The sequence below is a fragment of the Hyla sarda genome, chromosome 13 (genome assembly GCF_029499605.1).
Source record: "Hyla sarda isolate aHylSar1 chromosome 13, aHylSar1.hap1, whole genome shotgun sequence".
In the NCBI taxonomy this organism is placed as follows: domain Eukaryota; kingdom Metazoa; phylum Chordata; class Amphibia; order Anura; family Hylidae; genus Hyla; species Hyla sarda.
In genome coordinates, this window is record NC_079201.1 from 15,461,267 (window position 1) to 15,485,610 (window position 24,344).

General features: G+C 44.9%; 1 protein-coding gene across 3 annotated transcripts in view; it reads left to right on the forward strand.

The window, feature by feature from the left end:
- The window catches only part of TGM2 (transglutaminase 2), an 89,846-nt gene extending 66,860 nt beyond the window's left edge, over nucleotides 1-22,986 (forward strand). For 2 of the 3 annotated variants that reach the window (XM_056549839.1, XM_056549840.1), the window contains exons 10-13: nucleotides 204-488; nucleotides 17,562-17,722; nucleotides 20,380-20,516; nucleotides 22,259-22,611. In XM_056549839.1, the coding sequence (XP_056405814.1) occupies nucleotides 204-488; nucleotides 17,562-17,722; nucleotides 20,380-20,516; nucleotides 22,259-22,415 (740 nt within the window). In that variant the 3' untranslated portion in view covers nucleotides 22,416-22,611. Of the gene's footprint in view, nucleotides 1-203; nucleotides 489-17,561; nucleotides 17,723-20,379; nucleotides 20,517-22,258; nucleotides 22,612-22,682 lie in introns of those variants that run through there. The other variant, XR_008849510.1, reaches the window with a different exon arrangement.
- The last annotated feature ends 1,358 nt before the right edge of the window (nucleotides 22,987-24,344 follow it).

The following is a 24,344-nucleotide window of genomic DNA, read 5'->3' on the forward strand; positions in this document are numbered from 1 at the left end:
AAACAGCACCACCTCTTGTTCATAGGACACGTCTGCTATAGCAGGTCAGCCCTACTGAATTGGACTGAGTCACAATATCTGACACACCCTGTAGCACTGTGGAGAAAAAATAATCCTGATCTCATACCGACCCCACAAAAAACAAACATATTTTCTGCTGAATTGTTGGTTGATTTTCCCTTCTTATTATCTCTGGTCCTCAGGTTCCGAAGACGAAAGACGGGTCTTTGAAAAGGCAAATCAGCAGGTTATAGTCCCCCGATCGCAGAGGGAGGAAGCCCCACACGCCATTGACATGAAGATTAAAGTGTCCGAAAAGATGGACAAGGGGAGCGATTTTGATGTGTTTGCAGTGATCAGCAACAACACTGAGGAGGACAAGATATGTAGACTTATGTTCTGTGCCCGTCCTACCAGCTATATGGGTGAGGTGGGGCCAGAATGTGGGATGAAGGATCTAGTCGACCTCAAATTGGAGGCAAATGCAGGTATTACACCCGTTTATGTCACTTTATTGTTAGACTTAGTATATTTTAGGTCGTGTTCACACTCCTATCCTATTTCTGTTTTGTCCATCACATTCCATCATAGATTCTGTGATTTTGAAAGTTTGGCACAAAAATCCTGAATGGAACTTCCGACAGGAGCTCCAAATACAGTCACTGGTGGTCCTGTGAACATACCTGAAGCCTCAAACAGACACTAGTCTGTGGAGAAATTCATCATCAAGTGTCCAATTTATTCTGCAGCACCTCCAGAGGACAAATGAAGAATTACATATTATCTATTGAAATCAGGGGGTGTGTAATGCATAGATGTGATGCTCGTACCCAAACACTACTGTGGCTAATACGTGAGGAACCTCAATGATTTCTGCCTTCCTTCACAAATTAGTAGTTTTTTTTTTTGAGTCATCAGGAGGTCCCCGGCAGCTTCTCCCTACTTTCCTCCAGCCTTGATTGATATATCCCACCCTGTTTGGGTATAGGGAGACTTCTATCAATCTAGACTGTTGGGGCAGGCAGAAGCCACCAGAGACCTCCCTGATGACTTGTGGTTCAGGCAGCATGAAAGTGATAACTGTTTGCCTTAAAAAAAAATAACATTATAAATACTGTAACTATTAATATGGGAGGGAAAAAGCGTTGTGGTTCCTCATATATTAGCCACAGTAGAGTTTTGATACGAGCAGCACATCTATACATTACAAAGCCTACTGACTTCATCAGATAATGTGTAATTCTTCATTTGTCCTCTGGAGGTGCTGCAGAATAAATTGAAGACTTGCTGACTTCTCTACAGATTAGTGCTGATTGTAGGGAGGTCCGTGTAGCAGTATTCCCCATGATCAACCTATTTTTGTTGGACCCTTGTAATAAAAAGCATTGCCTGTAGTTGACAGACTCAATTGGTGCAGCCTTGATTGATATATTTCACCCTGTTTGGGTATAGGGAGACTTCTATCAATCTAGACTGTCGGGGCAGGTAGAAGCCACCAGAGACCTCCCTGATGACTTGTGGTTCAGGCAGCATGAAAATGATAACCGTTCCCCTTAAAAAATAACATTATAAATAACTACTAATATGGGAGGAAAGAAGCGTTGTGGTTCCTCATATATTAGTTTCGATACGAGCAGCACATCTATACATTACAAAGCCTACTGATTTAGTTAATATGTAATTCTTCATTTGTCCTCTGGAGGTGCTGCAGAATAAATTGAAGACTTGCTGACTTCTCTACAGATTAGTGCTGATTGTAGGGAGGTCCGTGTAGCAGTATTCCCCATGAGCAACCTTACAAAATCTTCAAATATGAATGCAATCCAGTATATTTTGTAAGTGTTCTTTACCCCATTTTTCGTTCCTAATCGGGTGGTGGATCTTTGTTGATCCAGGGTGTTTCTTCTGTGGTCGGTGGTGATAACATTGTAGAAAATGAGGTGTTTCTCCTAAGGGAGGGAATAAAGTGGAAAGTGTTTAGGAACATCAATGGGCGTCTGCTCAGGAGGTGAGGTGTGCAAGGGAAAACATGTTCCTCCAGGGATCACATATATCTTTCCTACCTCTTTGTAGACCAAACCTTTCCTGAAATCCTGAATTAGTTGTTCGTTGTTAGAGTTCAGGCTGAAGCTGATAGATGCCCCTGTAGTAGGAGTTCAGCCTTCTTCCCTTCTATGGCCGCGTTATTGAGGAATTTAGATGAATGATTCATTTCCCTTCTTGTCTCTCTGTTTCTTCTCTTTTTGGTATTATAACCCCCGCTTCTTCAGGACATTTTTTGTGTGTGGGAAAAGCCAACCGAAATTATTTATCCATCGTCTTTACACCAGGGGTGTTGGTCAGATGAGGTCTGCACAGTGTTCACAGACTCCTTCTGTTCACCTAATATGGTCAGAATTTCAGAAAAGAAATGTTCTCTATACGAGGACTAAAATGATATCTATTCGGCATCTTATATACTCTCATAACTCGCTCTTCCCTAATACCGGGGGTTCCCATGTCCAGGATCCTCCCATATTGGCCAGACTAGAGAATGGTTGCCAAGAATGTCCCTCTCTCTGGAAGTCCTGTATCACAGAAGTCCCCAACCCAGTCCTCAAGGCCCACCAGGCACCAAGATTTATCCCATACGTCTTGGCGCATCTATGAGTCCTGGACACCCGTGTCCTTGCTAGGAGTTCACTAGTTGTTCTTCCTTGGAACACTTGTGGTATCTATGAGGAACACCATACAACAGAGGTCCCTAACCCAGTCCTCAAGGCCCACCAACAGTCCAGGAGACTGCTGAGATGAGATGGAAGCCTTCGTTTACCTCTTTTGGACAGTGCAGATCCTCTGGAGGAGACAGACAGCCCTTTGGTTGTCCGTGCATGCTGGCCGTTGTACTTTTGCCACAGCTGGAGACACTTTGGCTTGGAAATACTTCTCAACACTGTCAGATTGCTTTTGGTATTAGGGGGCCCTCCTTGGGGGCCCCTAGTAAACAAATGCTGCCATTTTCCAGTTTGCTCTCCAAACAAAATCCTGCTTTCTGTCCCAAATACAGCCAGAATGTAGTAACCAAATCTAAAAGTTTTTATTTGTCTCAATACAAGATGGTTAGATAGTCGCCATCTATGGGGACAAGATGATTCAAGCTGTTAAAGAGGTATTCCAGGAAAAAAGTTTTTACATATATCAACTGGCTCCAGAAAGTTAAACAGATTTGTAAATTACTTCTATTAAAAAATCTTAATCCTTTCAGTACTTATGAGCTTCTGAAGTTAAGGTTGTTCTTTTCTGTCTAAATCCTCTCTGATGACACCTGTCTCGGGAAACGCCCAGTTTAGAAGCAAATCCCCATAGCAAACCTCTTCTAAACTGGGCGGTTCCCGAGACACGTGTCATCAGAGAGCACTTAGACAGAAAAGAACAACCTTAACTTCAGAAGCTCATAAGTACTGAAAGGATTAAAAAAAATTTATAGAAGAAATTTACAAATCTGTTTAACTTTCTGGAGCCAGTTAATATATATAAAAAAAGTTTTTTCCTGGAATACCCCTTTAAGCCTTCAGGCAACTTTGACATTTTAACACATCCCAGTATCCAAGCTGGAAAAGCTCGGCCATGAATATCTATGGTCATCTAAGCCATGAAGGTTTGTGCAGATCTGGAATAAGATGGAAATAGTTAAAAAAAAAAAAAAAAAAGAATAATAATAATGTTTTAATAATAATAGTTAAATAATAATAATTTAATAATAACAGTTAATAATAATATGATGATAATAATATAATAAAATAATAATATAATAGTTATATAATAGTAATATGGTAATAAAATAATAATAATAATAATGATGATATAATAATATAATAAAATAATAATGATATAATAATAGTTATTTAATAATAATATGATGATGATAATATAATAAAAAAATAATAATTATATAATTATAATAGTTATATAATAATATGATAATAATAATATAATAAAATAATAATAGTTATATAATAATAATATTATGATGATGATAATAATAAAAAATTATAATAATGATATAATAATAATAGATAATAATAATAATATGATGATGATGATAATAATAAAAATAATAATAATTATATACCGTATATACTCGAGTATAGGCCGAGTTTTTCAGCACGATTTTTCGTGCTGAAAACACCCCCCTCGGCTTATACTCGAGTGAACTCCCCCACCCGCAGTGGTCTTCAACCTGCGGACCTCCAGAGGTTTCAAAACTACAACTCCCAGCAAGCCAGGGCAGCCATCGGCTGTCCGGGCTTGCTGGGAGTTGTAGTTTTGAAACCTCCGGAGGTCCGCAGGTTGAAGACCACTGCGGCCTTCAACATCATCCAGCCCCCTCTCACCCCCTTTAGTTCTGTACAGTACTCACCTCCGCTCGGCGCTGGTCCGGTCCTGCAGGACTGTCCGGTGAGGAGGTGGTCCGGTGGGATACTGGTTCCGGGCTGCTATCTTCACCGGGGAGGCCTCTTCTAAGCGCTTCGGGCCCGGCCTCAGAATAGTCACGTTGCCGTGACAACGACGCAGAGGTGCGTTCATTGCCAACGTACTCCTGCGTCATTGTCAAGGCAACGCCTCTATTCCGGGCCGGAAGCGCGGAGAAGAGGCGCCCCCGGTGAAGATAGCAGCCCGGACCACCTCCCCACCGGACCACCTCCTCTCCGGACAGCCCTGCTGGACCGGACCAGCGCCGAGCGGAGGTGAGTACTCAGAACTAAAGGGGGTGAGAGGGGGCTGGATGATGTTGAAGGCCGCAGTGGTCTTCAACCTGCGGACCTCCGGAGCTTTCAAAACTACAACTCCCAGCAAGCCCGGACAGCCGATGGCTGCCCGGGCTTGCTGGGAGTTGTAGTTTTGAAACCTCTGGAGGTCCGCAGGTTGAAGACCACTGAGGGCAAATGATGAGAAGAGGATGATGAAGGGGGGGTGTGGGGATGATGAAGGGGGGTGGGGATGATGAAGGGGGGGGTGTGGGATGATAAGGGGATGATGAAGGGGGGATGTGTGGGATGATAAGGGGATGATGAAGGGGGGATGTGCGGGATGATAAGGGGATGATGAAGGGGGGATGTGTGGGATGATGACAAGGGGATGATGAAGGGGGGATGTGTGGGATGATAAGGGGATGATGAAGGGGGGATGTGCGGGATGATAAGGGGATGATGAAGGGGGGATGTGTGGGATGATGACAAGGGGATGATGAAGGGGGGATGTGTGGGATGATAAGGGGATGATGAAGGGGGGATGTGTGGGATGATGACAAGGGGATGATGAAGGGGGGATGTGTGGGATGATGACAAGGGGATGATGAAGGGGGGATGTGTGGGATGATAAGGGGATGATGAAGGGGGGATGTGTGGGATGATGACAAGGGGATGATGATGAGGATGTTAATGACGGGTCTGGATGATGACAGGGGGGGATGAGGTATTTCCCACCCTAGGCTTATACTCGAGTCAATAACTTTTCCTGGGATTTTGGGTTGAAATTAGGGGTCTCGGCTTATACTCGGGTCGGCTTATACTCGAGTATATACGGTAATACTGATATAATAATATAATAAAAGAATAATAATGATATAGTAATAATAGTTATACGTATAATTGATGATGATAGTATAATAAAAAAATTATAGTTATATAATAATAATATTATAATGATAATATAATAAAAAATAATAATAATGATATTTTAATAGTTATATAATAATAATAATAATATGATGATGATGATAATAAAATAATGATAATGATATAATAATAGTTATATAATAATAATATGATGATGATGATAATAAAATAATAATAATAATGATATAATAATGATAATAATAATGATATAATAATGATACAATAATATAATAAAATAATAATAATGATATAATAATAATAGTTATGAAAAATAAAGAGATGTCCAGCGCAGGTTCCAAGCAATGCGAAATTATTTATTCAGCAGTAACACAACATGATGACAGGTAGGTGACGCGTTTCAGCCACAATCTGCGGCCTTAGTCATGACTAAGGCCGCAGATTGTGGCTGAAACGCGTCACCTACCTGTCATCATGTTGTGTTACTGCTGAATAAATAATTTCGCATTGCTTGGAACCTGCGCTGGACATCTCTTTATTTTTCATATCGTTACATGAGTTGTTGTTCAGTCTCGTCCGAGACGCAGGAAGGGCGTACGAGTGAGCTGTGCCTGACACTTGGACTTTGTAATAATAATAGTTGTATAATAATATGATGATGATAATATAATAAAAAAAATTATAATAATGATATAATAGTTATATAATAATAATAATATGATAATAATATAATAAAATTATAATAGTTATATAATATTATAATGATAATATAATAAAAAATAATAATGATATAATAATAGTTATATAATAATAATAATAATATGATGATAATAACATAATAAAATAATAATAATAATACATTAAAAAAAATCTGTACTTTTAAATATCTTTTTCCCCCCAGAAGTAATCCAAAATAAGAGCTAAGCCGGTTATAGTCCCGGTTATAAATAGTTTTTTACAGCCCTATGGCTCGGCAGAGCCTCTAAAATATATTAATGTCACATATTGGCGTTTCATGTGGTGTAAGTGTAAGTGCTGCGGGGACATTGTATTTCTCCTGCGTTGCGGCGTCGATAAATCGATAATAAGCTTTTACTGCGGTTGTGCTGAATTATATAGAGTGATACCGGGAGGCTGGGAAGGAGAAGTGACCGATGGATTGTAATGGAGCAATCGATGGGGGTCCTATAGAGGGTCCGCACGGACTGGCGAAGGGCTGCGTTCTCTGTATAGTGACTGTGTATATTTTAGACATAGCACAATGTTATTGGTTGTGGAGCATGCAAACTGACCTTCCTCCCTGGATCACTATATAGCCTAGGTCTCCAAACGATGGACCTCCAGCTGTTACAAAACTACAACTCCCAGCATGCCCGGACAGCCGTTGGCTGTCCGGGCATGCTGGGAGTTGTAGTTTTGCAACAGCTGGAGGTCAACTGTTTGGAGACAACTGCTATATAGGCTCAGGGACTTGTAATGTCATCCTGTTGGCTGGCTGTGCATGTTGGGAGTTGTAATTTTGCACAACTGGAGTTTCACCATTTAGAGACCACTGCCTCATAGGCTCAGTGACCTGTAATTAAATGTTAGCACCTCATTGGCTTTCTGGACAAGCTGGGAGTTGTAGTTTTCCTACAGCTGGAGGCACCCTGGTTGGTAAACACAGATGTCCCCTACCCAGTCCTCAAGGCCACCAACAGTCCAGATCTTTATATGAGTGGTATAGAGCAGAGGTCCCCTACCCAGTCCTCAAGGACACCAACAGTCCAGATCTTTCTATGAGTGGTATAGAGCAGAGGTCCCCAACCCAGTCCTCAAGGCCACCAACAGTCCAGATCTTTATATGAGTGGTATAAAGCAGAGGTCCCCAACCCAGTCCTCAAGACCACCAACAGTCCAGATCTTTATATGAGTGGTATAGAGCAGAGGTCCTCAACCCAGTCCTCAAGGTCACCAACAGTCCAGATCTTTATATGAGTGGTATAGAGCAGAGGTCCTCAACCCAGTCCTCAAGACCACCAACAGTCCAGATCTTTATATGAGTGGTATAGAGCAGAGGTCCCCTACCCAGTCCTCAAGGTCACCAACAGTCCAGATCTTTATATGAGTGGTATAGAGCAGAGGTCCTCAACCCAGTCCTCAAGGCAACCAACAGTCCAGATCTTTATATGAGTGGTATAGAGCAGAGGTCCCCAACCCAGTCCTCAAGGCCACCAACAGTCCAGATCTTTACATGAGTGGTATAGAGCAGAGGTCCTCAACCCAGTCCTCAAGACCACCAACAGTCCAGATATTTATATGAGTAGTATAGAGCAGAGGTCCCCAACCCAGTCCTCAAGACCAACAACAGTCCAGATCTTTATATGAGTGGTATAGAGCAGAGGTCCCTAACCCAGTCCTCAAGACCACCAACAGTCCAGATCTTTATATGAGTGGTATAGAGCAGAGGTCCTCAACCCAGTCCTCAAGGCCACCAACAGTCCAGATCTTTATATGAGTGGTATAGAGCAGAGGTCCCCAACCCAGTCCTCAAGGATACCAACAGTCCAGATCTTTATATGAGGGGTATAGAGCAGAGGTTCCCAACCCAGTCCTCAAGACCACCAACAGTCCAGATCTTTATATGAGTGGTATATAGCAGAGATCCCCAACCCAGTCCTCAAGACCACCAACAGTCCAGATCTTTATATGAGTGGTATAGAGCAGAGGTCCCCAACCCAGTCCTCAAGGATACCAACAGTCCAGATCTTTATATGAGGGGTATAGAGCAGAGGTCCCCAACCCAGTCCTCAAGGCCACCAACAGTCCAGATCTTTATATGAGTGGTATAGAGCAGAGGTCCCCAACCCAGTCCTCAAGGGTACCAACAGTCCAGATCTTTATATGAGGGGTATAGAGCAGAGGTCCCCAACCCAGTCCTCAAGACCACCAACAGTCCAGATCTTTATATGAGGGGTATAGAGCAGAGGTCCCCAACCCAGTCCTCAAGACCACCAACAGTCCAGATCTTTATATGAGTGGTATAGAACAGAGGTCCCCAACCCAGTCCTCAAGACCACCAACAGTCCAGATCTTTATATGAGTGGTATAGAGCAGAGGTCCCCAACCCAGTCCTCAAGGTCACCAACAGTCCAGATCTTTATATGAGTGGTATAGAACAGAGGTCCACAACCCAGTCCTCAAGACCACCAACAGTCCAGATCTTTATATAAGTGGTATAGAGCAGAGGTCCCCAACCCAGTCCTCAAAACCACCAACAGTCCAGATCTTTATATGAGTGGTATAGAGCAGAGGTCCCCAACCCAGTCCTCAAGACCACCAACAGTCCAGATCTTTATATGAGGGGTATAGAGCAGAGGTCCCCAACCCAGTCCTCAAGGCCACCAACAGTCCAGATCTTTATATGAGTGGTATAGAGACCCCAACCCAGTCCTGAAGGCCACCAACAGTCCTGATCTTTAGATGAGTGTTCTATTCCAATGAAGCAACTTAAATAACCCAAAATGATGGTGGACATTAAAGACCTTTGAAGATTTTGTGACCCAGTTGTCCAACACATCATTAATCTGGCATTTCCATGGTTGTAGGGGGAGCTTGAATAGCTCCAGTCTACTTAACCCCCTATATCCATGTGGGGAAACAATGGCCTGAAGACACATGAACTTCCATCACTATGGCTTCCACTTAAGTCACAGCAGAGTTTCTCGTCACTACCAAGATTGTCATAAAGAAATAAATGTCAGGGCTGATCAGCTATCATACTGAATATGAGATTATAGGCCCTGCAGCCGGACGGTCACAGTAATTGTTTCTATGCTTGTAAATCTGGACTCATTATTCCTGACATTATAATTCTTAGAGGGTCTTTCCATTCCCAGTGCGCCTTCTACAATTTCCAAGACTTATTTCAGTAAAACCACCAACCGGCAACGCTGTAAAATGCACTTCTATGCCAAGGACAAAAATAAAGTTTTGGAGGGCAGACATTTCAAACTTATACACCCTGCAGAAGGTGCTACGGGTGTGGTATCCAACCTGCGGTCCTCCAGCTGTTGCAAAACTACAACTCCCAGCATGCAGTGATTTGTTAATATTGCCTAATTCTTAAAGGGGTACTCCATTGGCCAGCGTTCGGAATAAATGTTCCGAATGCTGTTTTTGTGCTGCGGGGGTCGGCCATGCCCCTTGTGACATCACGACCATGCCCCCTCAATGCAAGTCTATGGAAGGAGGCGTGACTGACGTCACGCCCCCTCCCATTGACTTGCATTGAGGAGGGGTGGTCTTGATGTCACGAGGTGCGAAAACAGTGTTCGGAACATCTACTTCCGAACACTGAGCAGTGGAGTACCCCTTTAAAGTAAGGCTGTGTTTGAACATTGTGACTTATTAGCGGTACCGCGACTAATCACCGTTTGGTTTTTGCCGCAAATGTTCCGCACCAGAATGTTCCTATAACACAACACAACAGAGACAAAAGGAATGTTTTGGTGGATAATTTTCTAGAAAGATTGTCAGATATACATCTAAACTTTCTACTGCAAACAAAGAGGCTGCTACTGGGGAGTGAGTGTATAATAATATAATAATAGAAGGTATAATAAACTAGCAGAGGACCCAGCATTGCCCAGTTTTTCCTACCTTAACCTTGTGGGAGAGGAAAAGCAACAACGATGCTCATGTCCTCATATCCCATCCTCATATCCCGTCCTCATATCCTGACCTAATCTCTGGTCTTTCTATCCCGACCTCATATCCCCTCCGTGTGTCCCAACCCTTATATCCTGTCCTCAAAACCCGTCCTCCTATCCCTTCATCATATCCCGACCTCATATCCCATACTCATATCTTGTCTTCATATCCCGTCCTCTTATCCCTGCCTCATATCACAACCCTTATATCTTGTCCTCAATCTTGTCTTCATATCCTGACCTCATATCTCTTCCTTATATCCCGTTCTCATATCCTGACCTCATATCCCAATCTCCTATCCCGTCCTCATATCCCAATCTTCCTTTCCCGTTCTCAATACCCGACCTAATATCCCGTCCTCTTATCCCATCCTCTTATCCCATCCTCTTATCCCATCCTCTTATCTTATCCCATACTCATATCCCGACATCATATCCTGACCTCATATCCTGTCTTCCTATCCCGTCTTCATATCCCATCCTCATATCTCGTCCTCATATCCCATCCTCATATCTCGTCCTCATATCCCGTCCTCATATCCCGTCCTCTTATCCCATCCTCTTATCTTGTCCTCTTATCCCATCCTCATATCTTGTCCTCATATCCCATCCTCATATCCCGACATCATATCCTGACCTCATATCCTGTCTTCCTATCCCGTCTTCATATCCCATCCTCATATCTCGTCCTCTTATCCCATCCTCATATCCCGTCCTCTTATCCCATCCTCTTATCTTGTCCTCATATCCCATCCTCATATCCCGACATCATATCCTGACCTCATATCCTGTCTTCCTATCCCGTCTTCATATCCCATCCTCATATCTCGTCCTCTTATCCCATCCTCATATCCCATCCTCTTATCCCATCCTCTTATCTTGTCCTCTTATCCCATCCTCATATCCTGTCTTCCTATCCCGTCCTCATATCTCGTCCTCTTAAACTTGCCTCATATCTCAACCCTTATATCTTGTACTTATATCTTGTCTTCATATCCCGAACTCATATCTCTTCCTCATATCCTGACCTCATATCCCAATCTCTTATCCCGTCCTCATATCCCATCTTCCTTTCCCCACCTCATGTCCCGCCCTCATGTTCCAAACCTTTATATCCCTTCCTCAAAACCCAACCTCATATCACATCCTCATATCCTGACCTCATATCCAGTCCTCATATCCTGTCTTCCTATCCCGTCTTCATATCCCATCCTCATATCTCGTTTTTTTATTTCATCCTCTAATCCCGTCCTCATTTTCTGTCTCTCTATCCCGTCCTCCTATCCCGTCCTCCTATCCCGTCGTCCTATCCCGTCCTCCTATCCCGTCCTCCTATCCCGTCCTCCTATCCCGTCCTCCTATCCCGTCCTCATATCCTGTCCTCATATCCCGTCCTCATATCCCGTCCTCATATCCCGTCCTCATATCCCGTCCTCATATCCCGTCCTCCTATCCCGTCCTCCTATCCCGTCCTCCTATCCCGTCCTCCTATCCCGTCCTCATATCCCGTCCTCCTATCCCATCCTCATATCTCAACCCTTATATCCTGTCCTCGTAGCCCTTTCTTCTATCCCGTCTTCCTATCCCAACCTCATCCGTGCAAGATATGAGACTGGGGGGCACTGTAGGAAGACTTGGTTTGGGCCCCAATTTATCAAACCACAACGACCTCCCCATGAATTGTTGTCCTCTATTCCTAATACAATTTGTCATCTTTTTTGGCCCTGATTCTTCCATTCAATTCTTTTCCATCACTTGACACTCGGAGCTGTCACACCTCGTAGTGATGTTGTTCTAAGTACAGTACAGTACAGTATGCCGCCATCCTAAATAGACTATATGTATACTGTAAAAATCTTTTTCTGGATCCGGTCCCAGTTTTGGCGCGCAACCCGGGAGATCTGTGCCAAAAAGCTAACGGACTGAGGAGACTTCATAGGAATGTGCCCCTGGGCGTCTCTATACAGTCTATTGCTATTTCTATATATCATTCCACCTTGGATTTTCCCATTTAACTGTAATTGAAAATCAATGCAGATCGCACATATTGTAAATGTATTTTGGGCCCCAGGACTCCCAACGCCGCAAACATATGCAAAGTAGTTGGTTATTAGAGAATGAATTTCAGGATATACTATGGGATAGTATTCCGGTGTGCCTCCAGCTGTTGCAAAACTACAACTCCCAGCATGCCCGGACAGCCGAAGGCTGTGCGGGCATGCTGGGAGTTGTAGTTTTGCAACAGCTGGAGGCACCCTGGTTGGATAACAGTGCCCTAGAGGTTTCCTCCACAGAGGTTTTTTCCTCTTCTGTATGGAGGATGAGGGAAATTGTAGTTTTGCAACAGCTGGAGGCACCCTGGTTGGATAACGGTGCCCTAGAGGTTTCCTCCACAGTGGTTTTTTCCTCTTCTGCATGGAGGATGACTGTTGGCTGTCCGGGCATGCTGGGAGTTGTAGTTTTGCAACAGCAGGAGGCACTCTGGTTGTGCTGTCCGAGTTGTAGTTTTGCAACAGCTGGAGGCACTCTGGTTGGATAACACTGCGCTAGAGGTTTCCTCAACAGGGGTTTTTTCCTCTTCTGTATGGAGGATGACTGTTGGCTGCTGTGGGAGTTGCTGGGAGTTGTAGTTTTCCAACAGCAGGAGGCACCCTGGTTGTGCTGTCCAAGTTAAAGTTTTGGGTCTTGGGTATATAAGCAGGGCTCAAGTCCTGCAGGAACGGGTGGGAACTGAGTTCCTGCACCTTTTGCACAACAGGATCACCATTCCCATTAGCAGGACCAGCTCTTGAGTGGAAATCTTGGGTGAGTTCCCTCACTTTTGTTCCCAGGAGTTGACCCCTGTATATAAGCATACAACTACCTGAGGGTATCAACATGTGGTAATGGGGTGTGATGAGGGCAGATGTTGTTACCCTAGGGGCAGATGGCACTAACATTGTATTCGTGACGCCAGGGCGTGGTTTATCCTCGATACCACCCGATATACTGCTGGATTCTGGGCTAGTCAATAATGACTCCGACGCCAAGTTACGGATAACGGAGGAGTACTGCTTTCATCGGCAACATGCACCTCAGAGTCAGACAGGCATGATCCTCTGCCTCATGACATCACAACTCTGTCTCCGCCCCTCCGCCACCACTCGGGTTATAGAGGTCAATGATGGCACTACTGACAGTCGATGGGGCTTGTGTGCGGATTCTTACAGCATTTGTATGTTTGTAACAGCGTGTCACCCCAGTAGTAAGGAGATTAGATGAGGAGGAGGTTTGTTACAGTGTGTCACCCCAGTAGTAAGGAGATTACATGAGGAGGAGGTTTGTTACAGTGTGTCACCCCAGTAGTAAGGAGACTACATGAGGAGGAGGTTTGTTACAGTGTATCACCCCAGTAGTAAGGAGATTACATGAGGAGGAGGTTTGTTACAGTGTGTCACCCAAACAGTAAGGAGATTACATGAGGAGGAGGTTTGTTACAGTGTGTCACCCCAGTAGTAAGGAGATTACATGAGGAGGAGGTTTGTTACAGTGTGTCTCCCCAGTAGTAAGGAGATTAAATGAGGAGGAGGTTTGTTACAGTGTGTCACCCCAGTAGTAAGAAGATTACATGAGGAGGAGCTTTGTTACAGTGTCACCCCAGTAGTAAGGAGATTACATGAGGAGGAGGTTTGTTACAGTGTGTCACCCCAGTAGTAAGGAGATTACATGAGGAGGAGGTTTGTTACAGTGTGTCACCCCAGTAGTAAGGAGATTACATGAGGAGGAGGAGGTTTGTTACAGTGTGTCTCCCCAGTAGTAAGGAGATTAAATGAGGAGGAGGTTTGTTACAGTGTGTCACCCCAGTAGTAAGAAGATTACATGAGGAGGAGGTCTGTTACAGTGTGTCACCCCAGTAGTAAGGAGATTACATGAGGAGGAGGTTTGTTACAGTGTGTCACCCCAGTAGTAAGGAGATTACATGAGGAGGAGGTTTGTTACAGTGTGTCACCCCAGTAGTAAGGAGATTACATGAGGAGGAGGTTTGTTACAGTGTGTCACCCCAGTAGTAAGGAGATTACATGAGGAGGAGGAGGTTTGTTACAGTGTGTCACCGCAGTAGTAAGGTGATTACATGAGGAGGAGGTCTGTTACAGTGTGTCACCCCAGTAGTAAGGTGATTAGATGAGGAGGAGGTTTGTTACAGTGTGTCACCCCAGTAGTAAGGAGATTACATGAGGAGGGGGTTTGTTACAGTGGGTCACCCCAGTAGTAAGGTGATTACATGAGGAGGAGGTTGGTTAAAGTGTGTCACCCCAGTAGTAAGGAGATTACATGAGGAGGAGGTTTGTTACAGTGTGTCACCCCAGTAGTAAGGTGATTACATGAGGAGGAGGTTTGTTACAGTGTGTCAGCCCAGTAGTAAGGTGATTAGATGAGGAGGAGGTTTGTTACAGTGTGTCACCCCAGTAGTAAGGAGATTACATGAGGAGGGGGTTTGTTACAGTGGGTCACCCCAGTAGTAAGGTGATTACATGAGGAGGAGGTTTGTTACAGTGTGTCACCCCAGTAGTAAGGAGATTACATGAGGAGGAGGTTTGTTACAGTGTGTCACCCCAGTATTAAGGTGTACATGAGGAGGAGGTTTGTTACAGTGTGTCAGCCCAGTAGTAAGGAGATTACATGAGGAGGAGGTTTGTTACAGTGTGTCACCCCAGTAGTAAGGAGATTACATGAGGAGTAGGTTTGTTACAGTGTGTCACCCCAGTAGTTAGGTGAGATGTGTCAAAGATCAGGGTCAAGGGGCGGCAAAATTAGCTTCATCAGGATCAAGACAGGTTCTACCAAATGTTGACCGAGCCGACCACTTCTAGTCAGCTTTCATTATTCTTCTTTTGATATTAGGTGTATATAGCTATTTTCCCATATATATGAATGACTCCTCAGTAGAAGCCTGATGCCTAATTCACCAGGAATCACCGCCCATCACTGCTTTATACCAGATCTCTGTTAATCCTTTACCTTCTCGTCCTTCGTGTTGACTTTTCCATTGTGCTTTTTGACTCTCCTCATTCCTCATTGTCGCATTACATCCGCCGCGATATTAATAAATAGGTCGTGTACTTGTATTATCTGACATTCCGCCTGGAAATGTTTCGCAAGGCTGCGTCCCTATTGATTGTAAATCCACAGAAGAGTGAACCCTATTATCTCATGTATGATTATCCGCCAACATCATTCAGGGGAGGGGGGTTTATTTTCTATTGTTTTCAGACTCGCGGTTAAAGGGGTATTCCAGGAAAAAACATTTATTTTTTTTAATATCAACTGGCTCCAGAAAGTTAAACAGATTTGTAAATTACTTTTATTAAAAAATCTTAATCCTTCCAATAATTATCAGCTGCTGAAGTTGAGTTGTTCTTTTCTGTCTGACCAAAGTTCTCTCTGCTGACACCTCTGCTTGTCTCGGGAACTGCACAGAGTAGAAGAGGTTTGCTATGGGGATTTGCTTCTACTCTGGACAGTTCCCGAGACAGGTGTCATCAGAGAGCACTCAGACAGAAAAGAACAACTCAACTTCAGCAGCTCATAAGTACTGAAAGGATTAATATTTTTTAATAGAAGTAATTTACAAATCTGTTTAACTTTCTGGAGCCAGTTCATATGTAAAAAAAAAAAAGTTTTTTCCTGGAATAACCCTTTAACTTGGATCTTTTCTAGTTATGATCTCATTTTTGGCATTTACGCTGAAATGGGTCTTTACTGTGTTTTGTCTGGAACAAAAGAAGAAAGAAAATTCTGGATAGAGCATTGATGTGAACAGCGAGAGATCCATTGGGTTACGTGATGCTTGGAGAGGCCCGAGCTTCTGATCTTTCAAAGAGTACCTGACGTCGAACTAAACTTTTAATATATTGTTCCTTATGTAATTAGAAGACACTTTGCTATTTATTTGCTGTTAAAATTCTCAACCTTTTATATGTTTTTAATGCGTTTGAAAAAACGGCCACTCGGTGGCTCTGTTCTGTTCCCTGCGCAAGTCAAACAATTAGTTTGGTCTCCTCCCCGCCTGGCAGGAGACCAAACTCAGGAAGTGCGTGCTGGGCATGGGCCGGGCTTCAGTGATGTCATGCCTGCTGGGGAACGCCCATTTTCTCCTGCCAGGAGCTCGTACAATGTGAGCAAGGGGAAAAGATATGATACACAGCTTTTTAAAGCTCTGAAAATGTTTTTAAAGGCAGGAGGGGTGTTAGGAGTAGTTAGGGAATATAATCTGAGTTAGTTTAGAAAATATGGTTTGATGAAAGGTACTTCTTTAAAGGGGTACTCTGCCCCCAAGACATCTTATCCCCTATCCAAAGGATAGGGGATAAGATGTCTGATCGCGGCGGTCCAGCCGCTGGGACCCGCAATCTCTGTGCAGCACCTGACGTTCGTTTAGAAGCTGGGTGCGGGTGACGTCACGCCACGCCCCCTCAATGCAAGTTTATGGGAGGGGGCGTGGTGGCTGCCGCGCCCCCTCCCATAGACTTGCATTGAGGGGGCGTGGTGTGATGTCATGATGGGCGTGGTTGTAACTTCAAGACCCTGCCACTCCGCTCCAAGCTGCCGAGTACCCCTTTAAAGGGGTACTTCGCCCCTAGACATCTTATCCCCTATCCAAAGGATAGGGGATAAGATGTCAGATCGCCGGGGTCCCGCTGCTGGGGACCCTCGGAATCGCCGCTGTGGCACCCCGCTATCATTACTGCCCAGGGCGAGTTCGCTCTGCACGTAATGGCGGGCAATACAGGGGCCGGAGCATCATTACGTCACGGCTCCGCCCCTTGTGATGTCACGGCCCACCCTCTCAATACGAGTCTATGGGAGGGGGCATGGCGGTCGTCACGCCCCTGCCATAGACTTGCATTAAGGGGGCGGACCATGATGTCACGAGGGGCGGAGCCATGATGTCACGCTGCTCCGTCCCCTGTATCGCCTGTCATTACGCACAGAGCAAACTCGCTCTGTGCAGTAATGACAGCGGGGTGCCACAGCGGCGATCTCCGGGGGTCCCCAGCAGCGGGAAACCCGGCGATCTGACATCTTATCCCCTATCCTTTGGATAGGGGATAAGATGTCTAGGGGCGGAGTACCCCTTTAAGACCTAAGCAATGTTCTGGATGACGTGGAACAGTGCAGAAGTTCATACATAATGGAGTTTAATCATGTGTATTCCTAATAGTTACATTGTATCACTGACTGTTGCTATAATCCTGTTCCTTTGCTGTTTCTGCAGAGAAGTCTGTCCCTCTGAGGGTTCTCTACGAGAAGTATGGCAGCACCCTGACCCAGGACAACATGATCAAAGTGGTGGCTCTTCTCACTGACAATTCTACGAAGGACGTTCTCCTTGCTATAAGAGACATTAATGTGAAGAACCCCGACATCAAAGTGCGGGTGAGTCGGGCTGAAATAACAGTGTACGTGCGATTGCCGGTTTATACATTGCAGCAGATTTACGATGCCAAATGCACCAGATTTTTGTGCCAATAAAACTGGCGTTCACGCTTGGTGTCAAATATATATATATACAGTCATGGCCGTAAATGTTGGCACCCCTAAAATTTTTGAAGAAAATGAAGTATTTCTCACAGGAAAGGATTGCAGTAATACATGTTTTGCTATACACATGGTTATTCCCTTTGTGTGTATTGGAACTAAACCAAAAAAGAGAGGAAAAAAAGCAAATTGGACATAATGTCACCAAACTCCAAAAATGGGCTGGACAAAATTATTGGCACCCTTTCAAAATTGTAAATAAATAAGATTGTTTCCAGCATGTGATGCTCCTTTAAACTCACCTGGGGCAAGTAACAGGTGTGGGCAATATAAAAATCACTTCTGAAGCAGATAAAAAGGAGAGAAGTTCACTTAGTCTTTGCATTGTGTGTCTGTGTGTGCCACACTGAGCAATCCACAGTGCGCAACATAATCAAGAAGTTTGCAACCCATGGCACTGTAGCTAATCTCCCTGGGTGTGGACGGAAAAGAAAAATTGGTATAAGGTGTCAACGCAGGATAGTCCAGAAGGTGGATAAGCAGCCCCAAACAAGTTCCAAAGATATTCAAGACTAGACTTGCATTGAGTGGGCGGGGCTATTACATCACAAGCTCCCGGCGCCGACTCCAGCGTTCAGAAAAGTTTGCTCCAAACACTGAGTAGCGGAGTACCCCTTTAAAGGTTAAATGGTTGGAATCATATTTTTCCTCCATTCTATCCCTTAGCGCAGATGTGACGGGCAGCCCCCCCCCCCCCCCCCTAATTTTCGTAGCAGTGGAGCTCGGCTGTTGCCCTCACGTCATCACTTTGACGTACAGAATCCTCCAAGAAGTATCTCAAAAATTGGTGTCAAAAGGTTACATTTGTTTTTTTTTACTTTTCTCAGGGTGGGGAGTTCTGGGTAATCGGATCCCCAGGAGGATAAGTTCAGGCTGTTCTTATAGTGAACGTATTTCTGTGTATATTATGGTGTAGGAAGCTGCGCTAATGCTCCTCCGGGACTGAACTGTGAGGAGGTTCAGATGTTCTGTTGATTGAACCTGACAGATCCCTCTAGTTTTCTGAGCCTTACATCATTCCTTTATGTCGAGTGTCTTATATCTGACCCTTACTTATAGGGGTACTCCGGGGAACCAAACCCATAGCCCATCCTTTCCCTCTCATCAACATATTTAATTGTCTATTAGATATATAGAGCAGTTTCTCCTCTTTGGTTGTCTCTTACATATATGAAGTGAGGGAATGACATCATCCAGCCATCCACGCTGTCTCTGTCCAAATCCCTCTCTGAAAGCAGCCCCCACCCTCCTGAGAGACACAGAGGTGTATGCACTGCACTGATGAGTCATACTCTCTTTAGTGCTGAGAACTGGGAGGTGTGTGCAGCCTTAGCCAATCAGACACTGAACCTCTCTCTAATACTCCGAGAAGGAGGGTGGGGGCTGCTCCCAGAGAGTGAGCTGGACAGAAGAGCAAAGCTGCAATGATTGCTGGGAGATGCAGGCAAGGGGATGGAAGGATGGCAAAGTATATGACACAGGCAGAAAAGACAACAGGAGCCATATATATCAGGCAGGGTGGTTGGGTGGTTTACAGGGAACATATCCAGGAAGTGTGGTGGCTTTGGAGCCGATAGATAGATAGAGATATAGATAGAAAGAGATATAGATAGATATATAGATAGATATACATATAGATATAGATATATATACATATATATGTACTACTTTAAACAGTCCATCAGCAACCTCACTGTATACAGCAAAAGCCTTCAGTTTATACCAGTGGTCTGAAACTGTGGCCCTCCAGATGTTGCAAAACTTCAACTCCCAGCATGCCCGGACAGCCAACGGCTGTCCGGGCATGCTGGGAGTTGAAGTTTTGCAACATCTGGAGGGCCACAGTTTCAGACCACTGGTTTAAATGTTCTATGTAGAGCTGTGCGCCAAGGATACACATGCTCATCTTGGTTGACTCCGTTGCGAAACCTTCCGTTTATAACTAGAATTGCCGCTGGACAAAGGTTTAGTCATCTGCTCCTACCTGGCCATGGAAGAGTTGTTCAACTTTTCTTTTTTACCTATAGGTATTGTGTGAAAATCTAAAGTCTTTTTGGGCTAAATTTACGCAGAAATGCCGAAAATTCTAGAGGGTTCACAAACTTTCAAGCCTTATGGACAGCAGTGCTGTTTTTCTAACATCATACAACTACTTTAATTCATACTTTGCATTATCTGGGTAAAGTTGGAGTCGGCTCTGCCTATAGGCAAAATAGGCAGCTGCCTAGAGCGCCCCCTTTGTGGGGGGCACCGCTCTACCTGTCACAAGAAAGTTAGATAACCAGCATCCGAACCACTCGCTCAGCCAGCAACATGAGGAGGAGGTTTGTTACAGTGTGTCACCCCAGTAGTAATGTGGGGTGTGTCAAAGGCCGTGCCAATGGGCGGAGTTAAGGGGGCAGGAAAAATTAGCTTTTGCCTAGGGTGGCAAAAATGCTTGCACCAGCCCTGGTTGGAGTACTTCTATTAATAGGCGCTTCCCTTGTTTTTGGCAGGTACTGGGAGAACCCAAGCAACAGAAAAAGCTGGTGGCAGAGATCTCCGTGAAGAATCCTCTATCGGAGCCGCTGTCGGGATGTAGCTTCACCCTGGAGGGAGCCGGCCTGACCGACCAACCTGTGGTCAAGGAACTGTAAGTGGCCAAATCCGGTCGGATGGGGTAAAGAGCGGCTTCAGTAAAAACAGAGTTTCTTGTAGTGTTTGTAGTATTTTAAGCATGGGGACCATACTTAAAATAGTAAAAACACAAGAAACAAAAAAAAAAAAAATGGATAGGGGATAAGATGTCTGACCGCGGGGGTCCCGCCGCTGGGGACCCCCAGAATCTTGCATTCAGCACCCACCTCGGGGAGCTGCACGCCGCGCTGCCAGCTCATAATCTGACGACCACGGGGCCGGTGTATCGTACGTCACGACTCCGCCCCCGTGTGACGTGACGTTACGGCCCGCCCCCGCTATTCAAGTCTATGGGATGTAGTGTGATGGCCGTCATGCCACCCCCCGTGCCCCCATAGACTTGCATAGCGGGGGCGGAGTCATGACGTCACGATGCCCCAGCCCCAGATTCTGAGCTGGCAGAGCGGTGTGCAGCAACCCGAGGTGGGTGCTGAACACAAGATTGCGGGGGTACCCAGCGGCGGGACCCCCGCGGTCAGACATCTTATCCCCTATCCTTTGGATAGCGGATAAGATGTCTTAGGGCTGGAGTACCCCTTTAATTTTGCACCTATTTACACAACTCTTTAAGGTTCTGCCCTCATAGGGGGGAGATTTATTAAAACCCGTGTAGACAAAGAATGGCGCAGTCACCCATAGCAACCAATCAGATGGCTCCTTTCATTCTTCAGAGGCCTTATTAAAAATGAAAGCAGCGATCTGACCCAACTTTTCCTCTACACGGGTTTTGATAAATCTCCCCCCAAGGTGTATGCACTTTTCTAGCCATCTCTTAACTTGGTCTGTTTTCCCGTTGGTGAACTTTGGCGCACGTTCAGCCAGATAATAAATCTAGTGAGATGAGAGACTATAGGGGGGTTACCAAGGCCTGTGCTGAGGCAAAGTTAACCAGTTGCCCATAGCAACCAGTCAGATCGCTTCTTTCATTTTTCAGAGGCCTTTTCAAAAATGAAAGCAGCGATCTGATTGGTTGCTATGGGCAACTCAGCTACTTTTCCTCTGGACAGGTTTTGATAAATCTCCCCTCTCAATTCGGCCATATAAATCAATGGGGTCCACGAACACTATACAGGTTTTGACGAATCTCCCTCTAAGACCCCATTATAGAGTGATTTTGAAAACCAGACCATCTTAGGGAAGGTTCGCACTACATTAGCGCACCCATTAGCCGAATCCTGCCGAAAACGGGATATGCTGTTACCGGGAGCAGCGGACCCCATTTATTTCTATGGCCGAACATAGTCACGTATGGGGCTATGTTTGGTACCTATGCACTGTTTTAGGCAGAGTCAAATAGCACGTAAGGCCCAATCTAAGTCACTAAGGGGGTAGATTTATCAAAACCTGTCCAGAGGAAAAGTTGACCAGTTGCCCATAGCAACCAATCAGATGGCTTCTTTCATTTTTCACAGGCCTTTTCAATAGTGAAAGAAGCAATCTGATTGGTTCCTATGGGCAACAGGGCTATGTTTCCTTCGCACAGGTTTTGATAAAGTGACTCAATTCCGCCATATAAATCAATGGGGTCCTCTAACAGTTTACGTTGTCATCCCAACGGGTGCGCAAAACCTTGTATAAACGTTCTCTTCCTAAATCTGGGCCGCAGTGTGTGAACATAGCCTAATCCTAGTCACTGCTTTTTAATGTCTATGAAACGTTACTATGTCTGGTAACAATTCCGTGTTTATCCGGTTACAGAGAAAGCCCCATAGAACCGGGGCAAGATGCCAAAGTCCGAGTGGACCTCGTGCCTCAGCTATCGGGACTGCGCAAACTCGTGGTTGACTTCGAGAGCGACCACCTGACGGGGGTGAAAGGTTACAAGAACATCATCATAGCTCCCCTCCCAAAGTGAACCACGGCCCATTGACCGACGGCCACCATCTGTGCCCAGCGGACACCTACTGACCCATAATGGGGGTCCGGCATGGAAAACTGCGTTTTGATTGGAAGAATATCGCTTTGTTTTTTTTCTTCCTGTCAAATCTGGTGGGATTCCCGATAGGGCAGTGGTCTCCAACCTGCGGACCTCCAGATGTTGCAAAACTACAACTCCCAGCATGCCCGGACAGCCAACGGCTGTCCGGGCATGCTGGGAGTTGTAGTTTTGCAACATCTGGAGGTCCGCAGGTTGGAGACCACTGCAATAGGGGATCCCAACGGTAGTGTGGACAAAGCCTAAGCCCTAAGGAAGTGGTCTTCATACTGTGGACCTCCAGATGTTGCAAAACAGCCAACGGCTGTCCGTGCGTGCTGGAAGTTGTAGTTTAGCAACATCTGCAGGTCCACAGTTTGAGGACCACCTCATAGTCACCTTCAGCAAATGTTACATACCAGTCCTATAATGTGAGAAGCCATATTTACAAGTAAGCACTCCAAGCACTGTGTATTATAAAGTATTTGCCCCCCTCCCCCATAACCAGGATTTTTAAGTATTTTAAAGGGGTACTCCCGTGGAAAAATCAAATACAAATCAGCTGGTGCCAGAAAGTTAAACAGATTTGTAAATTACTTCTATTAAAAAATCTTAATCCTTCCTGTGCTTATTAGCTGTTGAATACTACAGCAGAAATTCTTTTCTTTTTGGAACACAGAGCTCTCTGCTGACATCACGAGCACAGTGCTCTCTGCTGACATCTCTGTCCATTTTAGGAACTGTCCAGAACAGCATATGTTTTCTATGGGGATTTCCTTTCACTCTGGACAGTTCCTAAAATGGACAGAGATGTCAGCAGAGAGCACTGTGGTCGTGATGTCAGCACAGAGCTCTGTGTTTCAAAAAGAAAAGAATTTCCGCTGTAGTATTCAGCAGCTAATAAGTACAGGAAGGATTAAGATTTTTTTTATAGAAGTAATTTACAAATCTGTTTAACTTTCTGGCACCAGTTGATTTAAAAACAAAAAAAAAAAAAAAAAAGTTTTTCACCGGAGTACCCCTTTAAGGCAATGCAATGTCCTGCCCCTCTATGTAACTTGCTTACCAGCTGGATGACTATTCTGACTTATACAGGACGGAGGGCTATGCTACGTATGGATTTGTTACTACGATGCTGTAAATAACACGATGTATCCAAACATTAAAAAAAGCCCATTTATACAGAAATGTAACGCGAGTCTGCGCCATGTCTTGTTTGGACTGATCCCGACCTTTCCGTTACTCTTCTAGCTGGGGTATCTCTTTATTTACTTCACGAATTGCGTTCCTTTGGAAGACGTGTGGTAGAACAGGAGCCAGGTCTGGAGTGCGGCCCACTTGGATTGCTTTCTACCAGAAGGCTTGGCTCCCGTAAAACACGAGCGTGCGGTAAAAACGTAGCCGTACCTTCATGTGTCTCCAGAATAAATCCCCAAATCTTCACCAACATTTCCACGCTCATCAGTAATGTCACGTCTGATGGAACCGCGAGAGATGATGGATGGTGTGCAGCTGCTTTTGCAATGAAGGGGTAGTCTGTAGGCCCCCAAACTGCCCTCATTTATAGTTGTAGGGCGCTATACGGCCCCCTTAAATAGTTGTAGGCCCCAAACTGCCCTCATTTATAGTTGTAGGCCCCTGTTCTGCCCCCATATATAGATGTAGGCCACAAACTGCCCTCATTTATAGTTGTAGGCCCCTGTTCTGCCCCATATATAGATGTAGGCCCCAAACTGCCCTCATTTATAGTTGTAGGCCCCTGTTCTGCCCCCATATATAGATGTAGGCCCCCAAACTGCCCTCATTTATAGTTGTAGGGCGCTATACTGCCCCCTTAAATAGTTGTAGTCCCCAAACTGCCCTCATTTA